Source organism: Plectropomus leopardus, chromosome 8 (genome assembly GCF_026936395.1).
Source record: "Plectropomus leopardus strain MGB_pleo_1.0 chromosome 8, ASM2693639v1, whole genome shotgun sequence".
Lineage (NCBI taxonomy): Eukaryota > Metazoa > Chordata > Actinopteri > Perciformes > Serranidae > Plectropomus > Plectropomus leopardus.
Window position 1 is genome coordinate 33769880 of NC_142183.1, and position 22481 is coordinate 33792360.

Sequence of the window (22481 nt, forward strand, 5' to 3'; positions counted from 1 at the left end):
TAATGCTGTTGATGAATATGATTCACTGCGGTGTTATGGGTGTTGACGCCCAGCTGTTCAGCCTCAGTGATATGCACCAACATCTGGAGCAGCCCAGGGCCCGATGCAGGGTTATTGTGCGCAGATTGTTCTTCTGCTGATAATAATACAACAGCATCATTTCATTGAAATACTGCCTGTGATACCTGCTTGTTTCATGGCATTCTGATGTTTTTGACTCATTTTTAACTTTTCATCAGCGAGTGTGACAGTTGCAGAAGCTGTAAATTAGGCAGTCGTCTCGCTCTCCTCCAGGGTAAAAACACATTATGGGTTGGCTCTTTTCACTTTTACAAAGTGATGTGAAAATAATTTAGCAGTGAAGTAGATTCTGATATGTATTGTGTACAGTGTTTGACAGTCGTTTAAAATGTATTTTAGCCTGAGCAGCAGGAAAAGAACCCTCTTTCTCGACTGTTCTCCAGTCTGCAGTTATTCTTAGTCACCATCTTGTACTGCGAGTCTTGTGACCTTTCCTTTGATCTGCTGCTTTTATAACACATTGGTAGGGGACAGAAAAAGCCTCAAGAACATTGTTAATATTTCTTTGAAGATAATTGCAGTGAAGAAGACAGATTGGGTTCCTTTTAGGACCAGCACATGTCCAGGGAACACGGTCATGTACTTATTATATACAGTGCTGCTACAGTATGTCAGGGGTCGCATGCTCAGTTGCTGTTGTAAGAATGAATATAGTTGTTAAAGTAATTCATTGTAGATTCACTTTCCACCTTATATTAATATGTTATGTGTATCTGATAGAGAAATGCATCTTAATACATGAGTAAATTAACAAAGAATGCTTTGGACTTTTGCCTGAACCTAACCCTCGTGACAGTCACCGCTGTTGTGTAAACATAAAGACCCCGCTGCATCATCCCATCATGTGCATTTGTTGAAATAATGGAAACAGCATCCCAGAACATAAACAAGTGACCATATAGATACCTGAAATGTCATAGGTGGACACAGAGGGTCACTGACAGAGCGGCACCGTGTGACGAGTTAAGATGAGAACATGTTGTGTATTCAGAATGTGAGTGGATCAGCCAGACCACAGCTTCACATGGTCTGACTGGAACTGAATTCACATAACTCACATAATTTGCTGGAGCAATATCACTTTTCACATGCTGTTTTCAGATGCCTTTCACAAGAAGAAGAAGGGGGAAAAAAAGCAATGAGCAACTTACTAGTAGATTTGGAATTTAAAAAAAAAGTTTTATAGCTAGGCAAAAAATGTCCGCGGGGAACAAAAAAGACAGAAAAAGCTTGGGAAAAATATATTTATAATTCAAAATTCAAACTGACATATTAAAAATATATTAAAGAATTATTATATTTTTTGAGGGGTTTTTCCAGCTCATTTCCTTGTTTTTATTTCCTTCTCATCTTTTATTTTCAGATAATTTGCCTGTGCTTTTTATTAGTTTCTTGCCAATTTTGGGGGTCATTTCTTTTTTCATTGCTCATGGTCTTCCTCCTGTGTTTCTGAAAGAAATCAAGACAATTTGCTCAGTTTTTAAGGGGTTAAAGAAAAACAATAGATGCGGGACTGTCAAATTCTGGGCCATTACTGATACGATTTTGTTGTGTTATTGTCAATTCTTTTGCTTTTGGTATTTGCTTCTTCCTTTGTGCCAGGAAAAGGAAGAGATATTTATTATTTTAATGAAAAAACAGATCAATTTAGAAGCCACGCAGCCCCATCATTACACTATCACTAAACAAGTCAATCCTACAAATTTATTAAACAGCTTTTAATATGACTTTTTACATTAAAAATAACTGCCTCAAAAGCCTTTTTACAATATACTAGAGTAGTGCTCATTCAAAATATATTAAAATTCCAAAATAGAGAAATAGTGAAAAGGAAACCAAAACAACGTTTGCCTTGGCCCCAAAATCACTAAATCCGCCCATGAAAAATACACCTTTAAATATTAGCAGAGGTATTAATTTCTAAATAAGAGTATTTTTCACTTTTTTTTAGCTTAGCTTGCAGCTTTTTTCCAGGATTGCTTATCCAAACTATTTCACACATGACTCTACATTTCCTCAGATCTGATTCTCAAAGTTTTATCGCTGGTGCTTGAAATGTTTGACTTTGCTACAATGTAACATCTTTCTGCTCAATTCCACAGAGCCCTGCGGCTGGCCGCTGGCTGTCATGTAATGCAGAGCAGGTGGAACAAAATGCAGGACACTGCAGACAACTGCAACTCAAACAGATCTCTTTTTTTCCAGGTCGGAACGAGAAAAACAGAACATCACCAAATCATAGATCCAACAGAGACTAAACCGAAAAGCAAAAAATACAAACCAGACTGACAAGCAGATGAAGTACAGGTGGAGAAAAAGAGCGGAGAAGCTCAGGTGAGGAGAATAAGGTGATGAGGCAGAAGAACGGGTAGAGAGCTGATTGGCTGGGAGAAACTTAGGAGCAGGAAGGACTAATGAGGCTGATACAGGACAGCTGTGACAGAAAAAAGGCGGGAAACAAGGAAAACAACGAAGGTGGAAAGACATACGCAAATGAGCAGCGAAATCTGGTTTGCTGGGTGTTTATCGGGCAACTGCAGACCAGATTTCACTGCACGTGTGCTGCACCCCAGTTGTGCGACATCATTGGAAACCGTGACTTTTCCTCTTTCCACCCTCCGTGGAAAAAAGTAGGAAAAGCTAACGCTACATTCATTTGATGTTGGAAGGTTGTAGTTTCCGAGATGGGAAGTCATTATTTGGACTTTGTTGTGTTTGTGTAATTTGAGGTGGTGGAGTGGGAAAAACATGGAAGCTACAAAGAAGATAAGTTGCATTAAGGGTGTTTAAATCAGTTGATAGATGTTTGTATTTTTATCTTAATTGTTTTATATATATATATAACATATATTACTTTTATATGTTTTTCTATTTCATGTAAATCACTCTACATACACAGCAGTTAACATTAATACCATATTATACTTTAAATGTGATCAAGAATTTATATTTAATACGTGAATTAATAAAAAATTTTCTTAGCATTGAATAAACATTGACTTTTGTCCACCATGTTTATGCACTTATGATGTCAAGTCGGCAACTCTTGTTGTAAAATAAAGTTGTTATCAATGTTAGTATACTCATCTGGCATGTTTTATAGTTACACGTTTGCTTGCGTGCTACAGCTAATAGATGCATATACTAAAATGTCCAACTGCTAAAAGTAAAGAAAAAAAAAGAAATTGCATCATTCTTTTATATTCTCTGACTGGCTGGATAGCACACTGTCAGTAAAAATAACCCTTTGAAACCTGAGCATATTGGCTTGATTAAAAAAAACAAAACAACATGGGAATAAGGCCATGAGCAACGAAAGAAGAAATTACCCAAAATTTAGCAAAAAGCACAAGGAAAAACAAAAGAAAAGAAAAAAAACCAAGGAAACGACCATAAAAGCAGAAGATCATAATAACGCCAATGTAATATTACTATAATTAAAATTATATATTTCCCTGTTTTTTTCTTCATCTTGCCCTAGACATTTTTTCTAGCTTTTTAAAAATAATTTTCTTGCAATTTGTGGAGCAGCTTTTGCAAACACACTCATTGGCTTTTCCCCGTGTTTTGAAAGAGATCTGTGCAATCATTTGCACGATTTCTTTAAAAAAACATCTGAAGAAAGCAATGTGCAATGAAAGAAGGAATTACCGAAAAAAAAACAAAATATGTATTAAGATAAACAATTTTTCCTAGCTTTTTTGTCTTTTTTCCTCTACATATTTTTCCCTAGCTTTTTGAAAAATGAACTTTCTAAATCTTCTTATTTCTTGCAATCGCGGAACATTTCTTACCAAGTTACTAGTTGCCTTTTCTTCTCCATGCTTTTGGAAGAAAATGCACTAATTTGCTCTGAATTCAAAGGTTTAAATACTAGACGATACCTATAAGAAAAGTGATGTTGCTCCAGGTTTCAAAGGGTGAACAGGCTACTGGTATTCAGAGCCACATTGAAATCCCACCTCACTCCATATTTGATGACATTCCTTGTGGAAATGTAACATTTGAAACAAAGAGCACTCGCCTGTGTTTCTAAATTTGACATTTTTCTTCCCACTGCCTGAGCAGATACTCAGCTTTCTGAAGTGAAGCCTTTCAAACTGGAAGAAAATCACTCCGGAGAAACAAGCCAAAGCTCCTCAGAAAGACAAGGCGAGCAGCTGGGTGACCGACGGATGAGGAGATGTGGAGCAGGTACGGATGAAGGGGGATGGTGGGGCGCAGAGAGTGAAGACTTGCAACACGTTCTCATCCCCAACTCGTCACATGGTGCCGCTCTGTCAGTGACCTTCTGTGTCTACCTATGACGTTTTAGGTTTCCCTCTGCGTCAGCTGTTTATGTTCGGGGATGCCATTACCGTGATGTCATAAATGCACATGATGGGATGATGCAGCACGGTCCTTATGATTGCACAACAACGTGGACTGTCACAGTGGTTGGAATTTGGCAACAAAGTCATGAATGGTTCAATTAAGACAAAAGCACATGATAATGTGTATAAAAAACCCCACATACACCACCACACAGGAAGTGAAGTTCAAACTATCGCATGAAAACTGGTTGTTTGTGGGACCCATCCACCTCCTCATCTGCCCGCCCTATAAGCAAACTTGCACTCCTTATATTCTGTGGTTACTGGTAGTGTTATAACCTGATGCTGTCTTTCAATGTTTCAGGCGCAAGCAACAAGTTTCCGTCTGGCAGCGTTGTGTAGTGACGCCGCCTGTGAACGTTATACGTGGACATGCCCGCTGCCATCTGGCTGTCCATCAGCATATGATAACAACGCCACTGGTTTCATCCTGCCACTTTGTCAAGTGACGCTGTGAATGTGAACGCATCTAGTGCCTTCAGGCCATCCGCTTACGTTCAATAACAACACCACCCGTTCTGTCTGACCACGTTATTATCTGACGCTGTCCATGGGCATTGCATGTGGACGCAGAAGGTGGCTTTTGCAAGCAAATACAGAGTGGCACAATTTGACAAGTTCGGAATGAGAATGGGCTGAGACTTGAGGATGCAAGAGAGAATAAACTGAGAGCAGAAAGAAAAGAACAAATGAGTAAAAGAGGAAAAGGTAGGAACTGAGAAAAGGACAGACGGAGGAAAGACGGAGGAAAGTGGGAGATTTAGGGGAAGGATGAAGAAGAGGGGGGGGAAACATATGGGCATGAATAAATTCATACTAATGAAGCCTGACTGATGCACTGCTTCCAACCAACACCTCATCTAATCCGCTCACTGGGAGAGAGACACAGACGGACACAGAGATGGAGAGAGAGAAGAGAGAGAGCAAGTGGAGGAGGGCAACTGCGGAAGAGAGAGAGAGTTGGAATCCCCTCTTGTCTGGCGGCCCAGATTATCTCTGGCAGTGAGGCATGCTGGGAGCCAGGGAGCCACAGCCACGGCAGATTGTGGTCTGGCCAAGGTTACAGTAGCCAGGACCGCGATTGGATTGGACCACGTTTAATGGTCAGTGATGAACAAGGGCAGCCAGGAGCTGTGGTGCTCTCAAAACATATGTGTTCACAGCACATTTCAGCATGTCTGCGGGTCGGCTACTGTCTGCACATTACTGAGCTGGCACACGCACACATGATCAAAAAAAGGACTGGAATCAAAGCACTTGAGGGCCAAGACTTGTCTGAGCGCCACAGACTGTGTGAAACCTGATTGGTTGGGGGAGGACAGTTTGAACATTTGTTTGGTTGTAGTTGAGGTCTGACTCTGATCCCCTCACCACCCACCTGCTGAGCACCACCAAAACATGATTATGAACTGAAGGATCACTTGTTTGAGACTGGAACATTTTCACACCTAAACTGGCTGGATCTGAAAATGCCATTTATGTGTAAAAAACAACGTCCAGAGGTTTTCAAACTGTGAGGTCTGCCTGCAAATTCATTCCCAGCACCGTGACAAGGGAGCTGGAGAATGAAATATTCACTATTCAGTCATTTCACTCATTGTTCCGGACAGCATTTTAACCATGGTGAAAATAACAGGATGTGATCTGTAATAGACATTCAGCAGGACAAAAGTGTCCACAGCAGGGAGTCGGAAAGCTGAAGAGGCTGCAAAGATACTGCAGGAGGTGAACTGGAGTCAACTACAATTGCCACCATGTTGTATGCTGCTGTGCAGAAGTCAAGCTGCACTTAAGTTTACATCCATGTCAGTGACCTTCTGTGTCTACCTATGAAGTTTTCGGTATCCTTCTGTTTACGCTCTGGGATGCCGGTATGGTGATGTCAACAAATGCGCATGATGAGATGAAGCAGCATGGTCCTTAAGTTTACACAGCGCGGACTGTCACGATGGTCGGGATTAGGCAAAAAGTCACAAATAGTTAAATTTAGGTAAAAGAGGTGCATGGTAAGGTGTAGAAAAGAAAAACCACACACCCACATGGAAGGCTAACTCCAGACTCCTGCTCGAAGTTGTTTGTAGGACCCATCCACCTCCCTCATGCCAGTCCTATAAGCGCACTTGTGCTCCTTATATTCCATGGTTGCTGGCAGTGTTATTACCTGACGCTGTCCTTCAGCCATTCATACACACACAGTTTTGGGCAAATAAGGCACTTGGTGAGGTGTAGAAAAAAAGTCTGTTGTTTGTTGATCCCATCCATCATGTACTTACACTGGTTATATTACGTTGTCACCAGCAGTGTTATTACATGATCTGTAGTTACCTTTTATACGCACTCAACCAACAAACCCCAGACTTTCATGCACGAGTTGGATGTTTGCTTCCCATCTGAATATATGATTTTCCTACACCTTACCATGTGCTCTTTTTGCATCCTAACCATTTGTTCCAGCATGTGCGTCTGTTGACGTCCCTGCATCAGTTGCAATGTGCCTTTGTCGGCCAAATGCTGCGTACTCTCACCACGACAAACAACAATCACCATTTTCTTTTGAACAAATCAAATGACCACAGAAAAACAGATGAAAGTTCTTTCTATCCATTCTATTTATATGAGAATGCCTTCATCAGCAGTTTAGAGTCCTCGCTCTTTTACAATGTCTTCACAGGTGACCGTGCTTAAAAGATTTGGGGCCCTGTTTGAGAGTAAATGTGTTCAAACAAAAGACGAGTACAGCTCTGGTGTTCTTTTGAACACTTTGTTTGGATGGCTGGTGGAAGCTGTTTGCTCTCAGCTTAAACCAAGCTCCTCTCAGCTGTCATTGAAAGATGGCAAATCACTTATATATTTCTATACCCAACTTCCCCCAGGTTTACAGGTGAAGATCGCACATTTGTTTGTAGGGCTAGATAACTTCTACTGCGTCCATGAGGCCTCTCCCATCATCTGGACCACAGCAGTGCTAAAAACACTGCTCCTGCTGGATCGTACACACACTCTGTAAAATCTTTTGAGTGCTTTGATAACTCCTGCCTCAGAGCTGCTGCTTTGATCTTCAAATCAAATCCCGACTTACTATTGTGTTCCACAGATGAGAGGTTTGATCTCCTCGTTAGGACCACAGCTACCAGATCAATCCTAACCATTACTGAGTGCATCACTGAAAATGAATACATCACTCTTTCACCTTCATGTCATTTGCAACTTCCCTCAAAACATTCCTCCTTTTTTTCTATTTGCATACATTATATGGTATTTATTAGGTTTGTGTGAAATGTCTGCATTAGTGCACCATATCTTGTACCGCACAGGAATGGCTTCCTGCTGCTGCCTTACAGTAAAAGCCTTTCCAGCTGCACAGCTGCGTTTACTGCAACCTTTATGTCCGTCATTTTATATCTCTCAGGTCCTTATAATAAATCTAAATCAATCATTACATCGAATGACTACTTTGTCTTTTATACTGCACCTTGAAGCATTTAACGGTCCCCTGTGGAGTTTAAACAAACTAAAGTTATGTTCATTTCACTTTCAGTTAATCACCATAATGCATGTCCTCGAGCTTTAACTAATATTTTGAATGCATTTCCTTCCTGACTGTAAAAACATTCTAATACTTACATACATGGTCATATTTTATACCCTTATAGTATGGTTCAGGTCAGTTTTGACCCAGCCCAAAAATCTTGTGATAACAAGGGTCTATACAAAAGTTTGAACCACAGATGTATTTAGAATGTATAAGTAGCCTACGTGACATTAATAATTGGGTGATTGATTCTTAATTATGTTTCAGAGAGCAGGAGAGTGTATTTTTTACACCATATGGAGAAAAAACTTTAAATGCACAACATTGTGTCTTATTTTAGCTATGACAAAAACATAAAGTAGATAAATAATGATTTGAATATACACTCAACAGCCACTTATTTAGGTACACCTTGCTAGTACCGGGTTAGACCCTCTTTTGCCTTCAGAACCGTTTTAATTCTTTATGGCATAGATTCAACAAGGTGCTGGAAACATTTCTCAGAGATCTGTCAGCCGCACATCCATGATTTCAATCTCCTTTTCCACCTCATTCCGAAGGTGAGCTACTGTCGTCATGTCACGTCATGTCACGTCATGTCACACCACGCCACGCCACGCCATGCCAGGCCACGCCACGCCACGCCACGTCACGCCACGTCATGCAATAAAACTGCTCCCTAAAACAAATGATAAGCATTTAGCCATTTCATTAGCTCATAGTCCCTTTCTAACCTGTATTCATGAGGCTTATAACAGCCATTCAATTAAGTAATAACATCAAAATAAAAAAATTAAAAATCTAATATGTTTTGTTAAACTATGACCAAAACTTCTAAAGACAAACTACAGTCTCCTTTAGAAATCCTTGTTTTTTGTAAGGGTGTCAAAACTAGTTTCCACACATCTTAGGTGAAATTGTGAGATAGAGGACATGTGGTTGTTTGTATTAAAATGAAATTAAAATTAAAATCTAAATTAAATTTAATCGACAAATGCAAATTGAAGGACTTGGCAAATATATATAGAAGAACATCTGTATACACAAACTTAATCTTGTGTTGTCACAAACAAAAAGTGAATAGTAAGAGTAAAAATAATAAAACTGATTTTTTTAAAAAAAGTCCCAGCAATGGAGATAAAACAAATACAATAAATAAAGAACAGACAGTGTGACAGTGACAAGATGAGCTCAAACAAAAGATAATAGAAAAGACCTGGGGATAGAAGTCTGAAAGTTAATTTAAAATGTGAAGGCGATGAGCGTGATGAGCTGGAGTGTACTCACGATGTTGTTGTGCTCAGGCAGGTGGTTGTTGCTCAGCAGCTCATCCTCCTGAACCAGCGGGGAGGGCCTGGGAGCAGGAGGGGGGGTGATGTCTGCAGGCAGGGTGCCGGGGCTCCCCATCCAACTGATAGAGTTACCTGCACGGAGACACAGCCTCATCACTGCCTCTGCGTGCGTGTGTGTTTCAGTGTGGTTTTGCGCTCGGCTGGCCCGCGTGCTGCGATGCTGCATCTGAGTGGGCGTGAACCTACATATCTATTTGGCAGCTTTATTGTTTGAGCTGTCGGTAGCTTGATAAATCACCAAGCTTTATGGGAAGTGCATTGACACATCGATCCAGGCTTTAGTGTTTGGACATACAGGCTCAGTGTGTATCGACAGCCTTATTGACAGCTGCTGTGATTGAGTGACAGCTGGAGGGCTTTACCCTGCGGCGCCTCTCCTCACACCTCTTGAGCTCTGCAGAAGCCCAAAGCTGCAGATACACACTTTAAGACTCTTATGAATGCTAAATCTTGAGCATGTAGCTGACATATGAAAAGGTAGAGTTCAGATCGTGCTGTGAGCATCGCTGCGGGAGTCAACCACCCAGACAGATCCAGCAGACACCGCATCTAAAAAGTTTTTTCATTTATTCCTTTTGAGATGTTCCTCGGGGTATCTTTGACTGTGGCACATTAATTTTTGTTTTCATGATTCTGATCCTCAGATATATTATTAAAAACAGGCTTTTGAAAAACAATGAGGAAGCGATATGTTTGGTGAGTCTTCAAATCTCCCCAACAATCCCCAAAAGTCTAATTACTCAAGTGATTTAAAAAGCATCTGAAACAGCAAACAGAGCTTAATAGGGCAGTGACACATGCCATAAAACCATAAGTAATAAGATCCTTTTTTTTAGGATATTTTTAATAAAAAATGGTTCCACAAATTTAGCTTAAACTATGTCCTTTTTTTTAAATAAATAAAATCCTTACATGCAGTGAGGCTCTAAGGAATTCTTTCAACCCAACTTGCACAAATATCCTTAGCAGGAAAAATAAGCCGACTTTGGGGAATGTGCTTATTATTGTTATTTCCAAGAGTGAGATGAGAAGATTGATACAAATCTGTGTTGAGAACAGACCTGGGGCCAGATGTATAAAACTCTGTGAGTATGCACAAAGACAGAAATATGCCTTTGCTTTCTTTTTGTTCAGATTCATAAAGCCACACATATGACTGGTTCTGTTTGTAAATCTCAATTATTGTGGTGGGCGCATGTGCATGAGCCTCCCACAGTTTGTATTAATGGATGTAGAAACAATTCCGTTAGCATATTGATACTTGTGCCCAGTACACCACTTATCAGACCTGTCAATAGGCAGGTTTCCATTAACCCTCAAATTGCACAAATTGAAATTGTGAATGTGAAATATGCCCAATTTAAAAAAAACAAAACAAAACAAAAAAATCCTATTCATTGCAAAAAAAAAAGTTGTACGCTTACATGAGGTGGTATTTCATGAGAATCAAAAAAAGTCATATTTAGCCAACTGCATTAGAAACACTTTTTGCCTTTTATGGCTACAAGAGGTGTGATTGCATTGCCAAAGTTGAGCCGATCATCAAGAAGTTTTGAATCCACAATTTCTCTGTGAAATCGTGAACTGTCACCTCCCAAAAATCCCTCATACATGGCTGCTCAATCAAGAAGTCTATGTTCCCTTCAATCGGATGTCTAATGACGGCTAGTGCGGTGGCTGCAGTAGAAAGAAACTTGCTAATGTTTTGAAAATCTGTCACCATGCTTCTTGGAATGTTGTTGGGAGAGAAGTCGCATAACATTGCGAGAGTAGTGCCATCACTTAATGGAAACGCAGTGATCTCACAATTGTGTTTTATTTACATTTCAATAAATATTGCAAAATTTTTGCACAAATCTAGAGAGATACAGTGAAGAAAGTGCAATTAGTTCTTCCTAAGTCATAAGTTCCTCTGTGCTCCAGTAACAGATGATAAGAAGTTTGGATAGCACCAATCCGTGAGGTCAATTTTCCATAATGGCCAAAGGTGGAATTACACCATCCTTGTCTATCACGAGGCCCAAAAAGACTTCTTCCCATAGATTTCCATCATGAAAAAGACGTGTGCCCCCACATCATTTTATTATCGAATTTGATCCATTTAGTCTGATAACATTTTAGAAAGTGTTAAAAAGCTGCACAGTTCAATAATTTTATCCCATTCAAGTTAGCTGGGCACTAAACTGAAAGTAAGCAGTTTGGCCGGCATAACTTAACTGTTCCCCACAATGCAGAAAATCAAAGTAATTTCATACCATCGAAAAAGACATTTTCTAGCCTCATATGCTGCTGAGCAACTTTTGTAGGAATGAACGGGCACCCGTCTCCAACATTGTATTCATGTCTATTAATACATCAATGGGCAGAGCCACAGTAAACTTGACCATTTTTTAAACATAATTCAAAGACGGTTAAAGGGGGTTCTGTAACAGCCTTTAAAGACATATTATATAACAGTCAAATCCTAAGTTAGCTATGGTAAAAAAATGCAACCTAACTAGCTAGCTAATGTATAGCCATGTCAAAGTCATTCAAATGTAAATAAAAAGGGATTAAGATGAATCACTCATAAACAATTTAGAATAAATTAGTTAATAAACATGCCTTTGATTGAGATTATAAGGCCATGCAGCACATAAAAATTATAACACAATATGTAAAACTGGCAACACACACACACACACACACCACCAGCTCTAAAGCTCACTGACTAACGTGATGTCACTTTTTTGTTTAGTTTGTACCCAAACAGAGATGGAAAAAACAGTTTGGAAGAATTTCTTCCGAACAGCTTATCATCCACCCAACACTTCTGTGCAGTCTCCAGCTACAGAGTCTGTTGCCAGATTGGATTGCTTTTGGTCTCTGTACAGGTATGTTGGTACAAGCCTGGCAACCTCACTGTGACAACAAAACTCTGGTAAGCTGTGCACAGTCACGGTTTCCAACTGTTGTTTGCCACAAAATAGTTCCAGCACATTACTACATCTTACATGAAAAACTTGGCATTTTCTAATTTCACCTATTGTATGGATTAAATAGACAAGATAAGAAATGTGTGAGCTTTAAAGGTGTTAATTATTATTATGTATATTATTGAAATTTAGACGGACCAAGGCTAGCTGTTCCTCCTGCCTCTGGTGTTTATGCTAAGCTAGGATAACCACGTCCTAATTTCAGCTCTCACATAAAGGAATGCTTTGCCAACAAAATTATCAATGATTCAATTTCAATTAATTTTAATTTCAGTTCATGGAGAATGTTAACCTTTTTTTAGATTCTCTGTCTAACATGAAAAAAGAAAGTTTGATCACAAATTCACATGCCATGAGTGATCATTATACATAATAATCAGTTTGCGGGTATGCAAATGATACTTCCAAAAATACTGAACTATTCATTTCAGGCACCTTAAAATGAACTAAACCCTTCACTTTTGGCTTGAGTGCCTCCTCCCTGGAATGTGAAACATGTTTAAAAAATTGGAACGGCTGGGAGAGGGCTAAGACACGCCCAGTCACCAAATCGTGCCACCTCTTGATCCACAGTACCTCCCTGTCTCCTGCACACTCACAAAATAGTTGTTTGGTGAGAGGGTGATGACTGGGTGATGACTGGGCGATGATAGGGGACTTGGCTGGTGATAAAAAGCAGGCTCCTGCTACCATCATTAGCCAATAGAAAAGTATTTTGTATTTTGCAGTAGTAGGTTTCAACCTTTAGAGGTCAGTCACTATTTACATTTATACACAATATGTAGAATTCTAATAATTTAAACTCAAAGTCAAGAGTTGGACCTGAATCAAGCAACAACACTACTTAATAACCATATATATTACTTTTCCACTGAAAAAACAACAAGCAACAAATTATTTTTTTTCCATTGACCAACAGGATGAAGATGTGCCAGTCTCCTCCTATACTGCTGCAACATATGTTGCTTCAGACTGAAACACCTTCTAATCACATTTACTTTGTAGTATCTGTTTGTCTAAGGTTAGATTCATCTACAATATCCAAGTTTCACCTCCTCAGGACAGTGTGGCTCCTTTCTGTCTGATTTTCACCAGACATTTTAATAACCTCACTATAAAAACAACAACAATAAAAATGAGCTGAGGGGCCTTATTGAATTCCTGCTCTTATATGTGAATTAGTGCACACAAGTATCTATCAAGTGCAGTACACATAGTACAATCCATTTGGCATTTTAATCACATTTTGCTGATAGAATCCAAGAAGGACTCTGAATATATTAACTGGCCCAAGGTCGTGTAGAAATTATTTTGTGGTAATTGGACTAAATGCAGATTTAGGTGATACTTTGCTTTGTGTGTGCATATACCCATACAAAATTGCAACTAATCAAATTACCACAATCAAATGAACACACTTTGAACCAAAGACTTTGGTGGTCCTTGGTTGGTCTGGGGGTCTTTGCCCAGTTTGAAGCCCAGCCTTGACGTTAACAGTTTGGATTGGAATCAGGATTTGTTTAACCTAAGCAAAAAAAGGTTTCATTTTCCTGCTGGAAATGAAAAAAATAGGTTGGATACAAAATTTTATGATGGCAACACATCAACTGCAAAAACAGCTTACATTACAAACAAACAAGGCTGTCTGCCACCAGGAACCTGTCAAGTAGCACCCACGATTTACGTCCCTGTCTTCCCCCGGCAACACAGAAGATCCATACAATCACCAAGTTTCAAGGTGGACACCCAAGATTACTGTCACCACCTCAGTATCTGACTAAATGTCTCCCCTTCTGCTCCTGTGTTATGATGTTGAGTAACAGTTAGAAAAGTGTTTTTGCAGAACATCATGGTGTCACAGTGAAGCTGACCTTTGTCTAATATGTTAAAATGATAAAGTGCTGACATTTGTCATTTGTGTGAATTTTTGATAGATTAGCACATGAATTTCTGACTTATGGCCAAAAAAGGTTTTCTGTATTACAGAGACTTTGACCTTTCACCTTCAGCCACCAAATTCTAACCATTTCATTGTTAAGTCCAGGTGGACGTTTGAGCAAAATTTAAAGAAATTCCCTCAAGATGTTTTTGAGATACCACTTTCACAAGTATGGGACAAACAAGGTCACTGTGACCTTGACCTTTGAACTCAACAAACTCTATTCAGTTCATGGGTGACTCAGAGTTGATGTTTGACGAAATTCCCAAAAGACGTTCTTAAAATATCTCGCTCATGAAAATGAGACAGATAAGGTCACATTGACCTTGTCCTTTGACCTATGACCACCAAATTCTAATCAGTCCATCGTGATATCCAAATGGATATTTGTGCCAAATTTGAAGAAATTCCCTCAAGGGGTTTTTGATATATCATGCTTGAGAAAATGGGACTGACGGATGGATGGATGGATGGACGGATGTATAAATTTAAAAATGGTTAGGTTTAGCATAAGAAGCACACAGTAAAGTGTAGAAAAAAAAACTTGCATCCACACAGGAAGCGAACTCTGGCCCCCCCCTTGAAAGTCAGTTGTTTGTGGGACCCATCTACAGTACCTCCCCACCCGCCGGACAGGCCTCTAAGCGCACTTGCAGACCTTATATTACATCATTAGAGACAGCGTTGTCACCTGATGCTGTCCTTCAGCGTTTCATGTGTACACAACCGGTAACACCTGGCCACGTGTGCGTTGCATGCGGATGCGTCCAGTGCTGTCTGGCTGTCTGCCAGAGTATAATAACAATGCCATTGCTTCTGTCCCAGCGCGTTCTTCTCTGATGCTGTCCAGCTGAGTTCAGGTTGGACACGTAGGGTGGCTTTGGATCTCATGGTCATACGCCAAAAGTACTGACAGAACGCATGTATATGACGAGTTTCGAGTGAGAACTGGCTGCGCCGGCACAGAGGCATAAAAAATAATAATACTGTTGTCCCTGAATCAATTCACTATAAAGGGCCCATAGACAACAAATACATAAATCACACTCATCATATCTGTCATAGTCCAATTCTAGTAAATCACTACATAGACCAAATATGAAAAGACCAGTAAATGTAACATGAATAGAGAGTATACTCACGCAGACAGCTGTTGTGGGTGAACATGCGCTGCAGTCTCAGACAGTCTTGCCACTGGTTGCCGCTGCCTTCACAGTTGCACCACAGTGACACGTCTGCAGAGTTGTTGCTGATGTAATTGGGGGTCATGATGGTTCCTACAGGTCAGAGGGAGAGCAGATTTAGCTTCCATCAAGTCAAAGAACGTACATGTTTTAGCTTTATCACAGTCTTTCAGAGACATGAACACCAGAAACAAACGAGACCATGTCCAAAAAACCTGAAAGCTTCTCCTGGCTTCTACACTGCATTTTACTTTGAGCAATTTGGGAGGAAATCAGCTAAAATTGCTTTATGGCACGACAAAGAAAGAGAATATTGTTCTTTCACTTCAAACAAAGCTGAAACGTAGCCTGTAGAAAAACATGATGTAGACTCTGTGACTTCTCCTCGGGGAGCTGAAGGGACATTTTGAAGCCTGGGGTTGGTGTTTTTTTTCTGCTCAGTGCCATCTTGGCAATTTTTAGAGGCAGAAAGCCCAAATTTTGACAATAGGCTGATGCCTGGATGAAGCTGAGGTAGCAAACACCACAGCTGAGTGCAACACTCACTCTGAAAAAACATCCCACTTCTAAATCTTGAAGAAACAGTTCAACATTTTGGGAAATACAATGACTGGATTTCTTTTAAAGGGAGAAATGACAAAAACGACTCTTGTGTCTGTGCATTAACTTTGACGTTGGGTTGAAGAGCTGTAGATTGATCACCCTAGATTAACATAAACACTAAAAGCAGGGGAAATGGCTATCTTGGCTCTGTCTAAAGTTACATTTAAGGGTTTCCTAACATTTATGTGTTTGTGGCGGCCCACCACGATTAAAACATCTCCTGCCACAGAAAAGATTTTCTATTTTTGGAACTGTTGAACTGTTCATTAGGAGCGCTGTTTGGTAGAGATGTCAAATTCGACACCCAAGATCGAACAGTTTCAAGCCATTTAGTCACTTTGGGCTTCGCGACATAGCTCAAGACGGGTTTCGAAACATCACGTGATTGGCCACCAAAACCGATTTATAATAGATCCATGTACCAAACCTGACTAGCGGGAAATGCGGGAGTTTGAGGTGTCATGGCGAGGAAGTAAAGGGAGATATGTGCGAATTGAGCTGAGTTGTTGGCCAATTGACAGAAAGAGAGATAGATAGATTGACAGATACATACATACATACATACATATAATATAATAATATATTATATATAAATTGATATACACATACACACACAAACACACACACACACACACACACATGCAAACACACACACACACACACACATATATATACACATATATATATACAGACACACACATATAAATATATATATATATATATATATATATATATATATATATATATATATTTGTAGATTTATATAGATTCATATAACTATATTATATGTATACAGGTTTTTGGGCTGGGGAAAAGGGAGCTCACAACAAAAACAATGATAAATGGGTGCAATGCAAGCTTCTACCAGCAGATGCCAATGTAGAGCAAACAGGTTTTGAAATGTTTCAAAATGTTTCAAAATGATGGTTTAAAAGTATTGAAACGTTTTAAAGTGTTGAATTTGCCATCTCTACTGTTTGGTTATTTATAGCATCACACCATCGGTGCAATCTAGGGGCAGAGACGGAGCAGCTAAAAGTTTCACATTCACAACAGCATCTGCTCTTCTCATCCTTTGATCTGAGCTCTGGATGGATCAACAGATGAATCAAACTACCCGCAAGTCACAAACTGCTGCTGAGGAAAAAAAGTACTCATAGAGAGCTCTGCCCGCACTGTGTTCACAATCCCGCAAAAGCCTCCGAATTTAGAGAGGGGTCACAGAATGATACATAGGGACACGCAGTCATTTAAAAGAATAAAGAAAATTTGCTTTAGCTAGGTTAGCTGTTTCCTTGTGCTTTCAATGAGTGCACCAGAGAGCGGAAAAACAGGCAGAGGTAACGGGAATCCACATTCATAATAAAAGATGACGGTCGTCTGGCCTCCCCTGGTCCCCTCCGTGGTCCCCTAAAATGTGGTTGACCTTTTATGACTGTGTGCAAAAGTAAAAGTCAATTAAAAAAAACAAAAATGAATACATTAGAAAATAAAAAAGCAAATGCATAAATAAATAAGTGAATTGATAAATTAATAAATGTAAAGAAATATCATAAAAATCATCTAATGATCAGTGATAGAAGTGAGTTCTCATTCTACTCTTGTGTTCAGATGTTTTTTGGCCCTCTACAGGAGTTACAGCTTCTGTAGAGGGCCAAATAAAACAAAATACAAACAATATGTTTTTTTTTTATTTTCTTCAGGGAAACCATGCACTGCATTCATATTGTTTGATTATCTCTGGCATATGTCCTTTTGTATGTCTGTATGTCTGTGGATTATGCGGGTTGTGTCTTTAAGAAAGCCACAGGCCTCAAAGAAAAGTCATCCATCATTGTCAGAGCGAGTAGAAAGCCACTCAATGCCTTTCTATCCACATCTCTTGTCAGCTGTCATGCCTCCTCACTTTCTATCTTGCTGCTACTGCTCCTCCACTTCTGCTCCGTCTGATCACCTCGCTCACACACTTTTATTCCTCTCCAGTCATTACTCTCCTGTTCAAGCCATCTATCCTTCCACCCATCCACTCCGTTCTGTTCCGCCACTTTTATTTGGAGATGTGCACATTATTAGCTCTGGTTTAGAGAATTTTAAGACAATATTATATAGATACATAAATTTCCCTGCAATTTTACAGGCTGGGCAGGCTGCCAGGCCAAAGGAAAACCTCGCCAAAAATGTCAAAAATAACACCAAATATCTATTCTCCTACACTGATGCTTAAGTGATGCATTGCTGTGAGCCACTTGTGCATGTTGGTGCATGTGAGATCCTGTGTGTGTTTCCCACTGGCTACTTAATTGCTCCTACATTAGGCTTGGGCAGTATCAAGGTATTACAGTATACCTGGGTATTTAGAAATCCCAAAGGAATGTCTTTCCAACACACTGTCATCCCAACTTGTCACATGGTACCGCTCTGTCAGTGACCTTTTGCGTTTACTCATAACTTTTAAGATATCCTTCTGCATCAGCTGTTTTTGCTCCAGAATGCCGTTACCGTGGGATGAAGCAGCGTGCCCTTATGTTTACACAGCACGGACCGTCACGATGGTTAGGATTGGGCAACAAAGTCACCGACTGTAGACAAAAAGCCTTGTCAGTCTTTCATGACTGAGAGAAAGTTGACTTCAAAAGGTGTACAGTTGTATTTCTCTGTTTAATACAGAAAACAGTTGTGAGAACATTACTTTTCTCAACATTTTGTGGGTTTCTATTGTGTATTCATTAGTCTGAAAAGTAAGTAGCATACTCACCATCGAGGTGTTGCGCCGCATACTTATACCATCATATACCTCAGTCAAATTTCAGGAAGGTATTAAGATATGAAATATTACATACCACCCAAGCCCATTCTACACCTAACTCATAGGGCGTTTAATCCATGCCAAAACAGCCTCTCCTGGAAGTTATTTTCCTGTGAAGGTAAATTGCAGCCTTGCATTTCATGTAATTCTCATCATTCCTCCTTTCCCAACTTTTCCCTCCCCTCCCTCCCCACTGCATCACGTACCAATAAGTCCAGCGTAGGCTCGGAGGCACAGGCCTGCTGAGTCCTTCAGACAGCCGGTGGCCGACAGAGTAGATGGCTGGCAGTTATAAACGAAATCAGCCAGTCTGGACCTGGCAATAACACAGACAACAACTCAACATCAAACACAAGAAGTGGGCAGCAAATCTGAATGTGTAGGTTGGGGTGTGTTTGCATGCATGTAAATTTGGGTTCAGCAGATTTCAGGGTTTACAGTCTTACATTTTTTCCTTTCCCTTTCATTATTGTTTTCCTCTTGATACTCTTGCTTTGGAGCCACTTTTCCTTAAGCATCTTTTCATTCATATAGGATTACGGTGGTCATAAGCATTTTGAGGGCAAAATCCAGCTATTATTCTATCTTATTTTTCATATCCTACAATGTTTTCCTCATACATTAAAATTTACAGGAAAGGGACAGCAATTAAAACATCATAGTGCACATCATCATCATTATTTGCTGCTATTCTAAATTATTCGCTCTTGTTCATTTGGTCTTAAACCTTATCTTGCCACCTGAAGTAGCCAAGTAATCCTGCAAATAGTCACTTTGTCATTAAGTTTCCAGCACAAGCTTTTTAAAAGCTGTGCTACTTTCTGGTGTGACCAGGCGTTAACTGTAATAATGGTTTAGTCATGCACACGTGTGCCAAATCTGTTCAAAAGCTCTGTTTACATACTGCTGTACTTTAAGGCATTCATTTGCTGGATGATGTCAACAAGAACAAAGATCTTTACATGTCTGACACAATGACGGGATACCAACAATATAATGTCAACTTGCTGTCGAGTGTTAGTTACTAAGTATTAGGCAGAGATATTGTCAGTGGGAGATCAACACTGACAATATCATTTAGAGACAGTAGGTGGGTTTTCTTTACAGATTTGGGCAAAAATTAAAAAACAAACAGTTTTGCAAAATATGGCTTTTTTGAATCACCTGAAATACCAACTGATGTGAGTATAAAAACGTATTTGCAAAAAATTAGTTACTGCAAAACTGGCATGTTTCCATTAGGCATATTTTAAAGTTGCAATTCCAATTTGTGCAATTTGAGGGTTAATGGAAACTACCTTTTTGCCTGCATTCCATGATTTTCTAGCACCCAATAGCACTCCAATACTCCAAATTTTTGTTTTTAACCTCAGAACAGTTTTACAGTTCATTGACAGTGAGCTGCATGAAGCTGATAGATTTGGAGAAACTACTATCATTGCTAAATATATATTCACATAAATAAACATATTGTACTGTATGCAAGCCATGTTACATAAAAATGCTGTGAACTGTTGGGACTTCATGTCTAACCTGCAGAGGTCATCTCGGCGGCAGAAGCTCTGCTGGTGGAGGCAGTTAGGTTGCAGACCCTCCATCTCCTGATAGGAGCAGGAGGGTACAATGGTTTTCCTTCTCCTCTCACCACATAGGGTGTTGGTGCAGGGGCAGAACAGGACACCCAGGCTGTACTCCTCAGGCACCCGCTCCAGAAAGCGCCGCAAGGCCCGGTGACACTTGTGCTGGTTGCATCTGGTGGTCGCGGGTACCCGTTTGGTGCAGGCTAAAACATACTCGGATCGCAGAGAGCCACACTTCTCATACAAGCCGCAGTCCTGTGCTGCCTTCAAGCACTGGTTCTCACCATCTAGTTGCATGAAAGATGAGGCTGATGGGGCAAGAAAAAGTTAAATTACCCAAACAGAAAATCTGTGTGTTCAGAAAATTGTGTAGAGGGCAATGGAAGTGTCAAAGCTTATACAATAATTGCCCGAAAAATACATCTTATAGCTATTGGCATTTAATCTGTAAATTGCAGCAGGAGTAGAGAACTACACACTTAACTTAATGTGTATACGGTGTTTAAGCTAGAACATAAAACTAAAAAAATGAGCAGTGGTACACCATGACTTTCAGAGGCAACATTGGCCTTGTCTGACAATACACTCCCACACAGTTAGGGGAAACTTCACTCTCTTTCAACCAGCTCTGTGTCACTGCAGAGTGGATAGTGTGTGCAGATGACCAGTGTTTGGCTATACTCCATGCTGCCAGCACCCCCTACCAAGACCTCCCTGCCCAGTCATGGCAAAAGTCTGCTGGGTTACATGAAACGCATCATCACAGTCCACCAAGTGATGCGAAATGAGTCATTGATACATGTTTCACTTCACTTTCACTGCTGGCAAATGAGCAGGGCATTACAGGTACTCACGGCACAGGGGGAGAGCCAAACACTGTTCATCTGCACACACTACACACCTTGTGATGTCGAAAAGCTGGTTGCAGGTGTAAGAGTTGTAGGACTATAAATCCTGTTGTTAGATTTTACATTCAGACAGAAAGGAGGCTTGTGAATTTAAATCTATACTTTTGTGTGCAAAGAGTGACAATTGTGGGACTGAGAGATATTTCAGCTTAGTTTTTCTTTAAAAAACTTAGAGACACTTCCAGCCATCTTGATGTTGTTGTGGCTGGTAATAAACTACAGAATAACATACAAATAACATAATTAGATGTTTTAGAATAGGGTTAAACCCACCACTGCAGGCTAGGTAACAGTGGTAATCCCAGAATAAGTAAATCTTCAGTAAATTGTGGTAGTAATTGAGCTAACAACATGTAGTAAGTCCTAATTGGGCCCAGACTGGCCTAGGGCATTCCCACTTTTTTGGAAACCTTACCAGTATCTATGGGTTGATCCTCTGAGGTGCATATGCTCAGTAAACTTATAACTACCCCAAGAATTAAGGGAAAAGAAATTGACAACATTTTGACAAAATGATCGCAATAATTATTCATCATAATTATTCATCCTCTGGAAACTATGAATAGGTCTGTTAATGTTATGGCCATGGCATCGCCTGGAATCAAGGCTTAAGATGTCATAATACCTGTAAATCCAAGAAGACCTGGGAACTTTGGTGGTGTTGTTAAAGAAAAAATTCTAAAGTCCTAAAAATCAAAAGGAATTATCCTTTGGAGTACATCGATGTCAGTGGTGATCTGTCAAGCAGTAGTTTATATTTACTCTGGACCAAAGTACTGGATTAGATCCTTGGACCTCATTTCCACTTTAAGTGTGTCAAAAGAAATGTAGTGACTGACAGCCCATTGGTCTATGATGTTCAAATCTAGCTCAGGGTGTACACTGTATCACTGCCCTGTAGGTTTCTAATGTTTTCCAACTACCAACAGTTATCAACATTTTTTATGTTGCACAGTCTGGTAGGCCTAGCTTATATAGACCATGCTATCCAACAACATGTATGTACAAAGACAAAGTGTGAGTGTGCGAATGGATGCTGAGACAGGAATGAAAGCTGTGTGTCCCCAGCTTCACTGGAGAACTGCTACGACTGCATTCGTGACAGTGATGAACAACAATTATAACTACCTAATCATAACAAAGACTCA

At 39.9% G+C, this 22481-nt stretch overlaps 1 protein-coding gene across 1 annotated transcript in view; it reads right to left on the bottom strand.

Moving 5' to 3' along the window:
• Window positions 1–22481, bottom strand: part of gfra3 (GDNF family receptor alpha 3) — a 79885-nt gene that overhangs the window by 17017 nt on the left and 40387 nt on the right. Inside the window, exons 4-7 of the mRNA XM_042492760.2 lie at window positions 20379–20733; window positions 19052–19161; window positions 15395–15529; window positions 9274–9410 (exon numbers count right to left, since the gene is read on the bottom strand). Of these exons, the coding sequence (XP_042348694.1) occupies window positions 9274–9410; window positions 15395–15529; window positions 19052–19161; window positions 20379–20733 (737 nt within the window). The remainder of the gene's footprint in view (window positions 1–9273; window positions 9411–15394; window positions 15530–19051; window positions 19162–20378; window positions 20734–22481) is intronic.